This window comes from Lagenorhynchus albirostris, chromosome 8, assembly GCF_949774975.1.
Source record: "Lagenorhynchus albirostris chromosome 8, mLagAlb1.1, whole genome shotgun sequence".
Classification (NCBI taxonomy): Eukaryota; Metazoa; Chordata; class Mammalia; order Artiodactyla; family Delphinidae; genus Lagenorhynchus; species Lagenorhynchus albirostris.
In genome coordinates this window covers 70,922,164-70,935,128 of record NC_083102.1, presented here as the reverse complement: position 1 = coordinate 70,935,128, position 12,965 = coordinate 70,922,164, and the positions used below count along the sequence as shown (strand labels likewise).

At 36.1% G+C, this 12,965-nt stretch overlaps 1 protein-coding gene across 1 annotated transcript in view; it reads right to left on the bottom strand.

Moving 5' to 3' along the window:
- Positions 1-12,965, bottom strand: part of HDAC9 (histone deacetylase 9) — a 586,393-nt gene that overhangs the window by 311,816 nt on the left and 261,612 nt on the right. Inside the window, exon 14 of the mRNA XM_060157126.1 lies at positions 6,830-6,963. Within this exon, the coding sequence (XP_060013109.1) occupies positions 6,830-6,963 (134 nt within the window). The remainder of the gene's footprint in view (positions 1-6,829; positions 6,964-12,965) is intronic.

Sequence of the window (12,965 nt, the reverse complement as noted above, 5' to 3'; positions counted from 1 at the left end):
TGTTCAAAGCCTGGATTGAGGCCAGTGTCCTAATCAGTTCTCATTGGCCCTGGAGGAATCAGAACCTTTTGTAAAATATAATAAAGGGCATAAAATCATGATAAAATGCATGAAAAAGCAGTGCCTTTGGTTAGGGAACTAGAAATAATTTAGCAGAACAGATGGATTGCATTGGTTTGGTATTACTGAGGACATGAAAGGGCTTATTTTGTGGCAGTTCCAAACTAAGAGAAAATGTCCAACTTCAATTTGACAAGTCAAAGTACCTGCCTCTGCTGGGGGAGACCCCATTTTCTTTAATCATTTTCAAAGTGGTGACATATTAGGCAAGAATTTCCACTGAAATATCTCATTTTCTGAAAATATTTCATCCAGTGTCCCTAAATATAGGGATGCGTTTTTATTTTTTTCTACAAAGATCTGCAGGGCTGCAGACTTACAGAGTTAAACTAAAGAATCATAAATGACTTATGACTGTCAAAGTTACCCTCTGTTACAAACCCCATTCTTAATAGTTAACAAATCAGTTCACACCTATTCATTATTGTCGATACTCTTTCCTCTCTTAAACAAACACAAAAAATCCGGTCTCATTGCTCATGCCCAAGCTTACCAACCGGCGTTTTCAAATGCTACAACCAACTGCTTCTTTAAATGTTACAAAGAAGATAGTTTCTATCCCCTCCCCGCACTGCATTCTCTCCTTCCATAGATCCCTCATCATCTAATAACCTGTTCTCCTCAGAGGCTTTCTTATAAGGAAAGGGGAATGAAAGAAGGAAGGCAGCTACTAAGCCGGCAGGCAGTCGGACAAGCTCTTGGTCCTTTCTGTCAGTCATATGAAAAGAAAGTGAATTGCAAGTCAGGAGCCCTGAGTTCTGGGTTCTGACTGTCACATGTCCTTAACGTGCCCATAGCCTGCTATGAGGTACCTTTCTGGAGCTTTGTTTCTTCATCTATAAACATAAGGAGATTTAACCAAATTACTTTTAGCCCTAGAATGGTAAGTGAAAATGGTAAGCCCTAAAATGGCTATGAGAAATTACCTTATACACAACACTCAATAAAATATCCTTCATTTTGATTTATAGATTTGCCTTGGGCAAGCAAATATCATAACTGAAATGATAAATTACCATGGTTGAAGCAAGAGAGGAGATCTCACTATGAAGGTTTTCAAAAAGATGCCAGGTTTTCCCTGAAGCCCATTTTTTAAAAATGCTTAATCATATTTGAAAAAGAAGAGTATTTTTTAGAACTCATTTTCCTATCCCATGACAACTTCAAAATAAAGAACATTTTTCCCAATTTAAAAAAAATTTTGTGCATGAAACTTCTGAGTTAATACCACCTTTGTTTCTCAGGTAAATGTTTACTTTTGTTACTCTCCCATCTCCAAATATTTGACTCCATTCACCTCTTTGTCTCTACCTCATTAAGTTTATGTTAAGAAACTGAGTTTCTGTTGATTTTTAATATTGGTGAACCTTGGAATCAGCTGCATAAGTTTAAAAGGTATTAATGTCTGGGTCATACGTTCAGAGCTCCTGCCTAACTTTGGTTACAACCTAGGCATCCAGAAACTGAGACCCACTCAGTGGATTTTAATGGGTAACCTAGGTCAAGAACCACATCTTAGAGGGAGCTGTCCATTCTTCCTGCTCATAAGTGAATTCAAGATGCTGACCCTGTACTAACCAACATTTGGGACTATGGAATAGCTAAAATAAATGGCTGGCAGAGAGAAGGTTGGAGAGTAAAAAAAAAAAGTTTATCTGATCTTCAAAATAACAAGTGTCATCTACTTGCATGTAATACTGCTGGATTCAGTCATTACAATTTATTTAAAAGTAGTTCAGGGCATAGAATAATTTCAAAAGTACTTCAGAATACAGCAAGTCCATTCAATAACAAATGTCTGGGTGGTAAAAAGCGTATGTACTATGTACTTTTTTTCCAGTTTTGTGTCCACTCATTTCAAACCATTATGCTCATCAGAAAGTAAGAAAAAAATGTTATGCCTTAGTGTACTGGCTCAATTTTCACAATTTTTATGCAACTGAATCTCCTATGTTGTAATTATTTTTTTAAACATTGTAATGAACATTTTACTGATTTGGGTTGAAGCATTTTTTTATACTAATCATGTATGAAACAAATTTGTCACAATAAATATTTTGTTACTTTAGCACAACAACTTTCAGACAGTTCAAATCCATATAACTAGTCATTTTTTGCTAATAAGCTTTAATGCTGCTGTTTAAAAAAAAAAATCCTGTATCACTTTCCAAATGGACTCAGAAGGGCAGCCTGTCTTACTTCCTTTTATTGGTTGTTTTCCACATTAATTTTTTTTTTGCAGAAATCAAAATCAAAAAAAAATTCCAAATCATCTTAATTCTGATTATGGGCTGCACACGTATTTTTAATGTTATTTATCTGCCAGGGTCCACTCTACTGGGTTATACAAATTTCTCTCAGAATAATGACACCTTGGTTTACTCATCACATCTAGATCATTTGTACTTCTTTCCATAACTGCCATATCCTTTAGAGACAATTCACCAGATTCCCTGTTTGAGTTTCTTATTGCTTTGTGCTTAGATTCTAAGACACAAGCACACACACAAAAGTTTTTTGCAAACTAAACAAAACAGTAAGCTGTTATGTGCTGCCATCTAGTTAGATTAGTCCATAAAACAAATGTTTAATTGAATTTCCATTAACTTGCAATGTTTAGTACTTTGTAACCTTCAAGTCAGAAAACTTGCACACTTCAAAATTGAGTTTTTCTAAAGAGTATTATATTTCTTTATTTAGATTTACAAAAGGTATTTTAAAAATCACTTGTGTGTGCAGGAAAGTGTGCTGGAGACCCTATCCCTGAGCTCCCTGGCATCTTAAGATTTTACACTAAACCTGCTCCCTACTTTTTTCACTGGAATGGCTGAGAAGTCCCAGAAGGGGCAACAGTAGCTTGGTTCTGTGTCCCAGAATTGTTTGTAATTACTTTGTGTTGGCACTTGAATAAAGGAGTTAAACATTTCAGCACAGTATGTTGCTTATGGTTTTTACTTATGAATTAAGCGAAACAAAGTTATTCAATATTAGTCACAAAGAGGCAATGCAAATTCCATATAATGTGTAATCCAACAAAAGCATTATAAAATGTTATTATTCTCAAAACAAATGTGAGAGCAAGCAAATGTCTGTGGGTGGCGTGGTGGGCTGAGAGTCATGAGCACTTCTGGAAAAACACCTGCAAGTGCATTTCTAACAGATGATGGGTCAACCTCTGCAATTTTTTAAGCACAGAAGAGCACATCTTTTTCTTCAGGGGCACACACACTTCAGAAACCTGGCTACCTAATCCAAGAGCTTATTCCCAAAGAGGACACCAAATGACCCCTCCAGACCCATTTCTTATGGTGACAAGAAAGCTGCTGGTTTTGCTTTTTACTCCCAACAGAATCACTAAACTCAGTGTGAATGATTCAATAGGGGAAACAACTAAATGGTATTGGCATGAGGGACTATTAACTATTTCAATTTTTTTAAAACAGTGCCACATCATGCCAAGAGAAGTTAACCCATGTAACCACTGTGATCTAATATAATAAGGACTAATGTTTTCTCTGGCTGCCAATCAGGACTGTAAGCACAGCCAATTTACACTATAGCTTACAAACTAAAAGCAATATGTTTACTAAAACATCCTAAAAGTTTTGTCTACTCTTAACCAAAGAAAGTGTTATGCTCCAAATTAACTTCTTAGGCATCTAATTTCATATGATATTAGAGCTGAAAGATCCTAGCAAATATCCTGCTTAACACCCTCATCTTACATATGGGAAAACCAAAGATCACTAAGGTTAAATGATCTGACAAAAGTACACAGATAATTAATGGCAGGACTAAGGTCAACTCTAACACTGAACAATAACCTTTGAAGGAATCCATTTTGGTTAATTTTCTACACTGATAAATGAATTGAAACGATACATAAGTTTGATTTGTGGATCAGACTCTTGTTTAAAAACAGAAGCCCTTTCAACGTTTTAAAATTGCCATCTTTTCTATCATAATCATTGTTTAATTGCAACATTGACTACTCCATTGGCTGAGGAAAGCATTTTTTTCTCTGTACGCCAGCAGAATTGAGACTCCTTACCTCCTGTCCCAGTGAAATTCTATGGCATGTTTTGGATTAGGTCAGCATAAGTCATAGATGTTTTGATAACACAGGAGCAAATAAATAATATGGGCAACAATTTCATCACTTAGGAAAGCAAACACCTGCTGAACTGTTCTTAAACTATGTTAGGAAAAAGAGTGTTCTGTTTGCACTTTTAAAGTTTTGGATCAGACTTTTGTGCTTGGTCTTCATTAAGAGCCAATCTGCCAATCTGGGCTTTCAAGTGCATTATTTGTTAATTGTGTGATTGTTTGCTAGAGAGACCCGTCTTTGCTGACTGGACTGGAATAGACTCACTCATTCTCACTCAACTGTGGGGTGCCCACTGTTCTTCTAACATTTCATCCTGGGTCTGATGTCACATCAGCAGTGCTGTTGTATAAACTGAATTTCATGGTTTCAAATAATACAAGACTAAAATAATGTGATGTACCAGGAACAGAAGAAGAAGACTGATCACAAAAGGATAACAGACTTTTAAATTTTAAGACCAGTGTGAACCATATTACATTCCATTTACTTCTGCACTTTGCTCCTTTGATAAATAGTGTTCCTTCAGGTAACAGATTTAAGGGATATCACAAACTAACAATGCATTTCAGGCTATCATCAGGCACTGCTAATTTGGAGCAGGTGGGGCAGGGCTTCAGGATATAACAAAGACTTGAAAGTGAAAAAAATGTAAACAGCAATGCCTCAGCTTGCAAAAGTAAAGAGAGACAGCCAAACTAGGAAACATCTATAGTAGATGTGAAGGTGAGACAGGAACACTCTCATGAATAAATATCCATTAAGGCTAGTCTACCACAAGTAAGTCTCCTTGATGGTTTACTTTACCAGCTCCATATAGGATTGTGCAGACAATAGAGTGGTTTGGCTTCCAAACTGCATTATCAAAATCATGAAAACCTTGAAGATAACTCTAAAATTTACCAAAGAGTATGAAAGCCTTCTGCCATATAATATGGATGCTACTGGAAAAATATGAATAATAGACTTTCACTCAGGAAAGAACCAGAGAAATAAATCTAGCTGAAATTCTGTCACTTTGGGGTTTCTAGGTAAAGGATACATTTAATCAAAAGCAGAACTCCACATATGAAAAACATTTGATAATTCTATTATCAACACATAATAAAACTTGTGAAACTAAGTCTGTATACACTGCTCTGACGTATTCATTTACAATCCCAACTGCTGAATGACCCATCGACATTATCTATATTTTGATGTAAAGAAAATAACCATTTAATCCCCTTGTAAGATGAGACAGTTCATCTTCAAAAGAGAAAATCAATAAAGAAAATAATTTATCCTTAGAAATGAACACAACGAATGAATGAGTTTGCATCTTTAAAAGTCAGTTATTTTTAGTACTTTGCAGAGAAGAAAGATCAGACTGAATTAACCCCTGCTATCAAATAGAGGCAAGTGCACTTTACTCTAAGAAATAGTCTGTCTGCTTTGGCATGTCTATTTCAACTGAAATATTTTACAGGTTCACTTTAAAGTACATTGGCTTTGAATAGAATTTTATTGACTACATTTTCGATTGTCAAAATCAGTTAACTCAATTAACTCAAAAGTAGTCACAAAAGATTGTCTTCATTTTATCAAAGTACAGTGAATTTAGTATGGTTTCAAAGTATTAGTTTCCTTCTGACATAACTATGGTCAAAATATCAATATTATCCATTTACTTTTTTCCCAAACTGGTAAGAACTAGTTAGATTCCCTTCATTGCTCTATAAAGAAGGATAACAGAACCAAATATGTTCCGCAACATGTTAAATTATCAGTCTATAAGAATAGGGACCATGTTTGCCTTGTGAAATTCCATAATTCTAGTCCCTAGAACACATCTGGAACAGAATATAGACCCAAGAAAAAGTGCTTTTGATCAATAAATGTTAAGGTAATGTAAGAAAACACATGGGGGATATTTTTCTTTTAAAAAAGTTTCAGACTCAAATATAGACTGTTACTGGATCTTAAGCAACTTTGGATATTTATAGCAACTAAATCAAACAACTGCTCGTTGTTATATATTTTGCAGATTTGACAATGGGAGTCTTTTTGACCTGATAACATTTTTACTTTTAACTTTTGAAAGCCTAAAGAAACTAATTTTTCTAAATAAAAAATGAGACTCACCAAGAATCTACAGAAATGAATCTAAACATCAATAAAAAGAAGTGACTTTTCTTGGTAAGAAGACAGTTAATCTTTTAAAACTATTCATTTCCACGAGGCAAAATCGGCATATACGTTAGTTCAGAGTATCGCTTATAACAAGAAATAACAACTACTGAGCACTTAACAGTTTGCGAAGAGTTTCTCAGAAAATTAACTCAATAAATGATACCTAGAATACTACCGTGTGTACAGAAAAACGCTGCAGTAATAGCACATACATCAGGCAGCTGCTCAGTCCATCAACACAGACTGAGTACCCACCGTGTGCCCAGCCCAGTGTCAGGTTATAAGTTCTATGCTACTAATGTCTACGATGGTTCATCAATCATGGTGTTTGTACTACAGAGTTAACATTTTTCTACACCTACCCAATTGAATACTGGCCTCTTTACATGATTTATTTAAGTAAGTAAAAGAGTGTGGCCAATTCAGGATTACCTCACATTTATTTAGCAACCCAGTTTCTTGCAGCCGTGACCAGATGCTCTGTATGCGTCCAGCGTGCTCAGGGTGGGTGGTGGAATTGCCACAAATGCACTGGTGTTTCAGCATCAGAGGATCATAGGCAATTCCTTCAGGACAAAGAAAACACAGCACAAGATGAGTAATGATACAAAGGAATGATACAAGTTACATGACAATATGATTGCTCCAAAAAAGGCATTCTTTTCCAAATAAATTTACAAATGGAGAAATAATACATATCCACAAATTCCCAGGAAGCACACAGAGCTATTTAGCTCTATGGATCTGGATATATATGCAAAGAACTCAACTCATGGATTAATCAGTACTCAGACCCTAGCTTACTTAGTAGTAAAGTAATAAAGATGGCGATACTTAAGAAATTTCAGGTTTAAAAAAATACTGTAATTTTACCAGTATCTTAAATCATTATGAAGCATTTTTAGACAGATAATTCAATTCAGTAGAGGTTTCAATTTTATCAGTGAAGCCACAAAATGAGCTGACTCTTTAAATTGTGAATTTATTTCAAGAGTAATTCTAGCCTTACTTTAGATCATGTGACATCTGTAATAAACTGGAAGAGTTTCCAACTGCTTGCCTATTCTGCTTATCAATTTCTTCAAAGTTATGCAGAAAGAGCTTCTTCTTATTTTATAATAAAATAAAATCTATAATTTAGATTGTGGAACACTGAAGTGTTTCTTTTAAAAAACGAGTAAGTCAGCTGCAATACCTTTAGTAGAGATCACATAGATACTTAACAAACTCTGCTTTTAAATTATCATGAGTTAACACATTTCATATTTCAGTTACACCCTTTGATGGGGAAGATTTTATAAACATTTGATGAAATGAACTATTAGGGATATATAAAATAGGGCTCTTTAAAGCAACAAATTAGATAATAATTACTATAAAAGCGTTTCCACCCTTAACCCGATTCCTTGCGGGGGGGAACATGTTATTTACAAAATTGCCTGACATAAGACATTATTTAACCAATCAAATATTCCAATAAATTACCATCAAAATACATTCTCTGGGGGCATGGAGTGAGGGCAGAAGAATCCATCATAAGAAATTTCTAAATATCTATTCAAGAACAGATACTATACAAGCAATTAGTGTTAAAAAGTAGGTTCAATTAATGCATTTTATTCTCCCTTACATTATTGTGTTAGAGGAATGTTACTCAAGAGGGAAAAATACTTGTCCCTGTTACTCAAGAGGGGAAAATACTTGTCCCTGACTGTATTAAAATCATGCAGCAGAATGACATGTGTATTTGGAACCATGTGGCAAAAATTATGTCTAGGAAAAAATATCATTTTGCTGGCCCAAATAACATCCACTATTTTCTATTAATTGAAATATAGCTGACATACAATATTATGTTAGTTTAAGGTGTACTACATAGTGATTCGACATTTGCATACATTACAAAATGATCACCACAATAAGTCTAGTAACCATCTGTCCCCATACAAAGTTATTACAATATTTTTGACCATATCCTTTATGCTGTGTATTACACCCCTGTGGCTTACTTATAACTGGAGGTTTGTACCTCTTAATCCCCTTCACCTATTTGGCCCAACTCTCCAACCCCCTTCCCTCTGGCAACTACACACTTGAGTCTGTTTTCATTTTGCTTTGTTTCTTAGATTCCAGGTCTAAACATACAGATTTTAGATTATAGGGTATTTGTCTTTCTCTGTCTGCCATGTTTCACTCAGCATGATACCCTCTTGATGCGTAACATCGACACAATGGCTTCAAAATCCCTCCTTGTGCCCCTAACTCTCACATTTTCATCTTCAGTGCTGATCTCCCTTCTGAGCAGTACACTTGCACACTTGTCTAAATTGCCCCTTCAAAATCTGCATTTGTTTTCATAAAGTGAGACTATCATAGATTTGAGCTCATAATCTTAAACTTCACACACTGTTCCTCATTTCAGTAAAGGATATCATAATCCACCATTGCTCATATAAGAAATCTTACAGTCCTCTTGACACTCCCTCTCCAACGAACCAACAAGTATTGTCTACTTTCCCTGGAAGATACATAATGAATCACTCTCTTAACTCCAATGCCAAAACCATACAAAATCCAAGGTGCTATTATCTTTAATCTGAACTCCTGAGATAGCCTTGTAACTGGCTATCTGACTTTCACTCTATGCTATTTGCCACTTAACAGTAGCCACCTTTGCTTAAACCCTTCGGTGACTTCAAAGATGAGGTTAAAATTTCTCAAGGCAGCATACACAGACCCTTCTCCACTTCTCCAGCTTCATCTCATACTCTTCCCTCACTTGACCTCTATTTCTCCCACAAAGGTTTACCTTCCACTCCTCAAAAGACTCAAAATCATACCAGCCTTAGGATCGTCATACATGCTATCCCATCTATGACCAAAATTCTTCCTTCTTGCCTCCATAACTCTAGCCTTCATTTGGCTTATACCTATACATTCTTCAAAACTGTTTTACGGAGCACAGGCTCTGGATGCGCAGGCTCAGCGGCCATGGCTCACGGGCCAGACCGCTCCGCGGCATGTGGGAACTTTCCGGACTGGGGCACGAACCCGTGTCCCCTGCATCAGCAGGCGGACTCCCAACCACTGCCGCACCAGGGAAGCCCCAAAATTGTTTTAATGTCACTTCCTCAATAAAGCATTCCCTGGGATCTCTAAATTAGATCTCCTACTATATGCTCTACTAGTTCTTCTAGGTCTTCCTCGGAACATTTAGCACAATTCTGTAACTGTTGTATAATATTGTTAATTGTATATTTTCTTTACTATCTGGTAAGATCTATGAAAACACAGACTAGAGTTGTATTGTTTACCTCTGAACTTTTCGTGTCTGTAAACCATGCTTGGAATATAGTAGATCCTCAAAAGTACTTTTAATGAATGAAAAACATAAATCAATGAACTGATGCAAGAAGTAAGTCAGATATCTCCATTATAAAGACCTCCTTGATGAACCTACTTGGTGGACCTCATTGGACTACTGAAGTATTTATAGCCTTATTTCTTTAATGTTCTACCTGTTATTTTATTTGCCTTACCTTCCAACTGGCCAGTGCCTCTAATACAGGCATTTATTTTACTCGTTATATTTCTACATGGCATTTTGCATAAAAAAGAGATGAATAAATATTTTTAAATAAAGTCAAAAGGGAGACAAGAGGGAAGGCAGGAAAAAAAAAAGGAAGCAGGCATAAAAAGAAACATTAAAAATACAATGATAGGGACTTCCCTGGTTGTGCAGTGGTTAAGAATCCGCCTGCCAATGGAGGGGACATGGGTTCAAACCCTCGTCCGGGAAGATCCCACATGCCGCGGAGCAACTAAGCCCGTGAGCCACAACTACTGAGCCTCCGCTCTAAAGCCCATGAGACACAACTACTGAAGCCCGTGTACCACAGATACTTAAGTCCGCATGCCTAGAGCCCGTGCTCCCCAACAACAGAAGCCACCACAATGAGAAGACCGCCGTGCACCACAATGAAGAGTAGCCCCCCCTCGCCGCAACTAGAGAAAGCCCTCGCACAGCAACAAAGACCCAATGCAGCCAAAAATAAATAAATAAATTTATTTTAAAAAATACAATGATATATAAGACATGTCTCCACAGTTCAGATATATCAAGTATTTATTTATGAGTTGCTACTACATAAAAGGAACTGTTTAATATATTTTCAACCACAGTTTTGCGCTGCATGAAGGATATATTAATGATTAACATGGAAACATAAAATACAGTATTTCCCTCATTCTGAAAACATAGTAAGAGTAGAGATTCTAATCATTAAGTTGCTTATTTTTTTCACTATTTCATCTCTTGACATATCTAACTTCACCTCCATAGTAATCATTCCTCTTTTAACAAAATTTTCTCCATAAGCCACTGCCAAAAAAAATGTATTAAACAGGTTATGGTAGCTGAAATTTATTGCCAAGTATCTGGAGATTATAATACAAAGTCCAGGAACTCCTGGAAAGACATTTGAACTTAAGAGAAAATAAATAAAGTCTGGAACCCCAAACCTCCACTTACTCATCTTAATGACCTAGCAATGAGGTGTTAACAGGTACGCTGCAAGGTGAGACTTAACCTCATCCCTTCATCTCCATTCTTTTCTTCTCTCTTTTTTCCTTTTTTTTTTTTTTTCCAGTAACAAAAACTTATAGGGTGAGAAACAAGCCTGATCTTCTCTTTGGGATTCATATGGAATGCTACTTTTCTTTGACCCTTTCTGCCTCACTGGTTACCACTTACAACATAAGCCAATGGATCAATCTCTCTCAGTCAATGGGACAAGAGTTAAAATTAGGTTTTGAGAAAATACACAAAGGAGTCTTAACATAAAGCCTTACCTCAATTTTAAACTCTAGTAGTTTATTTTCTACCAAAAAAAACTCTCAAAATTTTTTGATATGTTTTTTTAGATAAGCTTGGACTTTGTGCTTTCTCTGGCTTTCAGTTTTATTAAATGAGGAAGCACAAAGTGCAGCATCTTTCCCTTTCCTTAATCATTGCGTGTAGTTAAGTCATTATTTAGCCATAGAAGCCATTCATATCTTCAGGTTTATGCTCAATCTTATATGATTGCGAGGCTGAGTCCACCTTGGTCTATTAGGAAAGTTGAGTCTAGAATCTTTAGACCTAAAACTCCTGATCCTGATCACAAGTTCTTAACATTCAGCTTCACATTGCTTTTCTGGTTAAAGCCTGAGGTTTCATACCTTCCTAAGGATTTGCTCAACAACACATATTAAACACTTTTCAGGGCCAAAGAACTGAACCAAGCACAACACAAATATATATATAACATAATATCTTTCCTAAAAGATGCAGGTTCAGTAAACAGTCAGTGAATGCTCACAATGATCCAGGCACCAGCAACTTCATTTTATTACATTTAACTTACGATCTAGCAGTAAAGGTGAGGTACTTACGAATATACTTTTATGACATGTTTTTTTAAGACTCTGTATGGTAAGGAAGAAACAAAAATACAGGGTGGGGAGGTCAAAGATGACCTTTTAAAAATAAAAAAAACAAATCTTTAAAAAATGGCCTGCAATTGGTAGAATTACTAAAATGGATACAAGGAGCTATTTTGAAGTAAGGGTCATTTCTAATAACCTCTAAATCATACCCACAGCAGCTGTTATACTTTCTAACCATAATTCTAACCTATCCATGAGGTTTATCTTGCCTAATTTTTTCTATTTCTACTATACTCTTTACATTCTAATACCTGAATTATTTGTTATAGTATCTATTAACAGGAACACCTAAAACAAAGTACCAGATAGTACGAAATTTTTTTTAATATCTTTATTGGAGTATAATTGCTTTACAATGGTGTGTTAGTTTCTGCTTTATAACAAAGTGAATCAGCTATACATATACATATATCCCCATTTCTCCTCCCTCTTGCGTCTCCCTCCCTCCCACCCTCCCTGTCCCATCCCTCTAGGTGGTCACAAAGCACCGAGCTGGTCTCCCAGTGCTATGCGGCTGCTTCCCACTAGCTATCGGTTTTACATTTGGTAGTGTATATATGTCCATATCACTCTCTCACTTCATCCTAGCTTCCCCTTCCCCTTCCCCGTGTCCTCAGGTCCATTCCCTATGTCTGCGTCTTTATTCCTGTCCTGCCCCTAGGTTCTTCATAACTTTTTTTTTTTTGATTCCATATATATGTGTTAGCATATGCTATTTGTTTTTCTCCTTCTGACTTACTTCACTCAGTATGACAGACTCTAGGTCCATCCACCTCACTAAAAATAACTCAATTTCGTTTCTTTTTATGGCTGAGTAATATTGCATTGTATATATGTGCCACATCTTCTTTATCCATTCATCTGTCGATGGACACTTAGGTTGCTTCCATGTCCTTGCTATTGTAAATAGAGCTGCAATGAACATTGTGGTACATGACTCTTTGAATTATGGTTTTCTCAGGGTATATGCCCAGTAGTGGGATTGCTGGGTCATATGGTAGTTCTATTTTTAGTTTAAGGAACCTCCATACTGTTCTCCATAGTGGCTATAACAAGTTACATTCCCACCAACAGTGCAAGA